General features: G+C 37.0%; 1 protein-coding gene across 1 annotated transcript; it reads left to right on the forward strand.

The window, feature by feature from the left end:
- Nucleotides 1–1618: 1618 nt before the first annotated feature.
- LOC106536232 (tyrosine-protein kinase Fes/Fps) lies at nucleotides 1619–2627 on the forward strand (the record flags this gene model as incomplete). Its single annotated transcript, XM_014033440.1, is given in 3 exon segments — nucleotides 1619–1776; nucleotides 1847–1969; nucleotides 2060–2627. Coding segments are annotated over 3 exon segments (424 nt in total), but the record flags the coding sequence as incomplete, so codon positions are not given.
- Between the last annotated feature and the right edge of the window lie 1172 nt (nucleotides 2628–3799).

Below are 3799 nucleotides of genomic sequence, written 5' to 3' on the forward strand. Positions count from 1 at the left end.
TAGATAGAAGATAGATAGATAGATAGATAGATAGATAGATAGATAGATAGATAGATAGATAGATAGATAGATAGATAGATATTTTCTTTGTTGCACTGAAAATAACACTGCAGTCCACAGACAATGAAAAATGGAATAATTTTGCAGCTCTCGTAGTGCATATAACCAGAATATTAAAAAAGGTAAAAGAAGAGGTAAAAAACGAATAATAAAGATAAAATAAGATAAACATTTACACAACAACCGTAGCAAATAAATCAGAATATTAAAAAAATAGAAGAGGTAGAAAAAGATTAAAATAGTAAGATAAAATAAGAAAAAAAAGTATTATTAATATGATAAATTTGATTTTTTAGTTTCATATATCTATAGAAAATCCATTGTTGAAAGTTAATTCAGTAATTTTCTATCAAATCACAACAATAATTACAGTGACTACTGGAGATGGGCACCAGTAACTCTAAAAAGAGGAAGTGGATAAAAGATAAGGGATGGATTAAAAAAAGCGCAATTTGATGCAGTAAAACCTAAAATCTAGAGTGTAATGTGTAGCTTTCCTTTAATTTTTGCTGCTCATTTACTTAAAGTTGCCATAAAATGAAACAAAACAATTTAAATAAGCTTTTTGTTAAAACAAGCAACAGCCCAGTACAAATTAATGACTGAACCTATTTTAGTTCAGTTTAATTCAGCATCCCTCACGTTGACCACTAAATGTTATTTTTGCCTTCCTCGCACAACTTCCCCTTATGTTGATGAAGTCAGAAAAGAATTGCCAGACATAATAATAATAATAATAAAAAAAACAGTTTCCTCAAATGAATGCTGGGAAAACAGCCTTCTGGCTTCCCAGCAACTTACAAAAATGCACAAATACACAAAACCAGAAACTATTTTTAACCCAACWTCCCAGATACCCAAAGCTGTAAATGTCTGAATAATGAGCAGGATTCTGAAGAGAAACAGGAATTACAGATACACAAAAACAGCTTTGGTTCATTTAATCAAATCGTTGCTACATAAAATTCTTATTATCTTAAAACAGCAGTTTAATGTGATCGATCATTCTCATCCCCTTTGCAGCTGAAWTATTTCCATTCAGATATAAAACTGAAAGGAAAAATACACAAAAAGGGTGTAATGAGATTCGTTTGCATATTTTTTTTTACACCTGAAGAGGAAATCTGTCTTCTTTGTGCGTCTGTGAGATGCTGAGTGTGAATCTGCATGTTGAGTTTAAATGTGAGATTTTGTATTTAGAATCAAACAAAATTGTCTTTTTTTGCTTGAATGATAAGAAAAGCAGAGATGTAACACTGGAGCCTGTGTCTTTGGGTGAAAATTCAGCCTGAAAAGAAGCAGATTTTAGTTGTTTCTGAGTGGGTTTGTGAACAGGAGCTTTGGATGTGGGGGAGGAGGCTTTGGATGTGGAGCTTTCGGTGGAAGAGGAGGAGGAGGAAGGTGGAACTGTGTTGTCCCTCTCAGTTACATTTCAACGTTCAGCTCAGCATGTGGGCACAGATCAGAGCGGCAGAGCACCTCAGACAGGGAAGCATCACCTGCAGTTCTCCTCGTCACGCAGAGATTCATGTTTTCCTCTGTTCACATCATCTGACAGGGACCTGGCRGCGAGGAACTGCCTGGTTGCAGAGCACAACGTGGTGAAGATAAGTGACTTTGGGATGTCCCGGGAGCGAGACGACGGGATCTACTCTGCAGAGGGTAGTCTCAGGCAGATCCCAGTCAAATGGACCGCTCCAGAAGCCCTGAACTATGGTAGGCCACATTTCTCCTGTTTGTAAAAGCAGCTCTGCCTTGTGCCAATGCTGCCACCTGCTGTCACCAGGTCGTTATACCACGCAGAGTGACGTGTGGAGCTTTGGGGTCTTACTGTGGGAGACCTTTTCCATGGGAAYGACACCGTACACAAGCATGAACAACCAGCAGACTCGGGACGAGGTGGAGCGAGGTAAAGACTCTGATCTGACGTGAGGAGGAGTAAAGAGTCTGGATGTTTGTGTCCAGATGTGACTCTGTGTGTGTGTGTGATGTGTTGCAGGATACCGTATGCCCGCTCCACACAGCTGCCCCGTGGAGATCTCCAGGGTCATGAACCACTGCTGGCAGTACGACCCCCAAAACAGGCCGTCCTTTAAGAAAGTCCGAGCAGAACTCAGTGCCATATACAACAAAATGACATGAAACCAGAGTTTTATTTATTTTTTTAATTTTTTTGTGATACATCTAATTTTTGTTTGTATGCTATTCTATTTGATAAGTTAAATAGCCATATGGACACAAAAGAAACACACTTGGATTATTATTTATTTTAGAGTCTTGTTAAAAAAAATGATTTGTGTTAGGAAGCCAGCTGGTGGCAGTAATTTCTCTCTTTTCAGCATGTGACCTTTTCACACTTACAGAGCGTCTTGTTGGAGAGAAAACTGCAGATATGTAATGAAGCTGTCAACACTTCACTTTACCCTTTTTCACTTTTGTTTTCCTGAGCTGTATCCTTGAGGAAAAAGGGCCTACWTTTGTTAAATCATTGAGATTTTAATGTGTGAATGCTGTCTTTCAACATCATTAAAATCCTTCAAAAATAATTAAACCTTTTACACATTTTATTCTTTTCATGCTTTTTCTTATGCTAATTTTACTTTCTTTCAGCTTTTTTTTTTGGCTAATATTAGCTTTTTTCTCTCTTTCTGTTCTCATCAGTTATGCTACTAATTATTTTTTGTGCTTCAATCAGCTTTCTACTAACTTACATTTTATGCTTCTTTCCATTGTTTTCTGTAATTTAAGTGACTTTTTAGCTATTTTCATCTAATTTTGACACTTTTCAGCTAAATTTAACCTTTTGTGATAATTTTAACTTTTCAGCTGCTTAATTCAGAAAACAAGTTCTTTGTCTGCTAGATTCAGATTTTCAGCTACTATTCTGCTAATGTCAGTTATTTTGCTATTTTACAACAAATTGTAACATTTTTGTACATCTTTTCTTTTTGTCTGGAAAAAGAGTTTCAGCATTAAGCATTCACACTGCAATTTCATGGGAAAGACAAATTCTTTATTTAAACTCACATATTTTAACCCCCTTTGTCAAAAGAAAAAAYGAACAAACTTGAGTGCATTGAGAAACACATTTATATTTCAAAATTTCACGTTTAAGTGACCTGATTTCCACATCAGTGTTAAAAAAAATAAAATAATAAAAACTCCAGACGTCGGTTATTCTTAAAGATTCAGACCCTCGAAAGCAGTATATTTTTTAAATGATTACGTGTCTCTTAATAACAAGTTACTGATTCTACAACGATGCTACAGAACCTGTTTCTAAAATTTTCCACTGGAGCCCCACCAACTTTGACTCATCATACATGAAGCATGATGAAACTTCTAGTGTAGTCACAGTAATAGAAGGACTCAGGGTGTGCAAAAGTTCTGAACATGAAGGTTGTTTTTTAATACCAGAGGAGGGCTGATCCCAGAGCTGAGGCTTGAAACAGGATCAACACAAAGTTCACCTGTGTGCAGACAGAGAAACAGATCCATCAGAGACAGTAGGTCCATCAGAGACAGTGGGTCTAATCAGAGACAGTAGATCTCATCAGAGACAGTAGGTCTCATCAGAGATGGTAGGTCCCATCAGAGACGGTAGGTCCATCAGAGACAGTAGGTCTCATCAGAGACAGTAGGTCTCATCAGAGACAGTAGGTCCATCAGAGACAGTAGGTCTAATCAGAGACAGTAGGTCTAATCAGAGACAGTAGGTCTAATCAGAGACAGTAGGTCT

This window comes from Austrofundulus limnaeus, unplaced genomic scaffold, assembly GCF_001266775.1.
Source record: "Austrofundulus limnaeus strain Quisiro unplaced genomic scaffold, Austrofundulus_limnaeus-1.0 Scaffold1740, whole genome shotgun sequence".
Taxonomy (NCBI): Eukaryota; Metazoa; Chordata; class Actinopteri; order Cyprinodontiformes; family Rivulidae; genus Austrofundulus; species Austrofundulus limnaeus.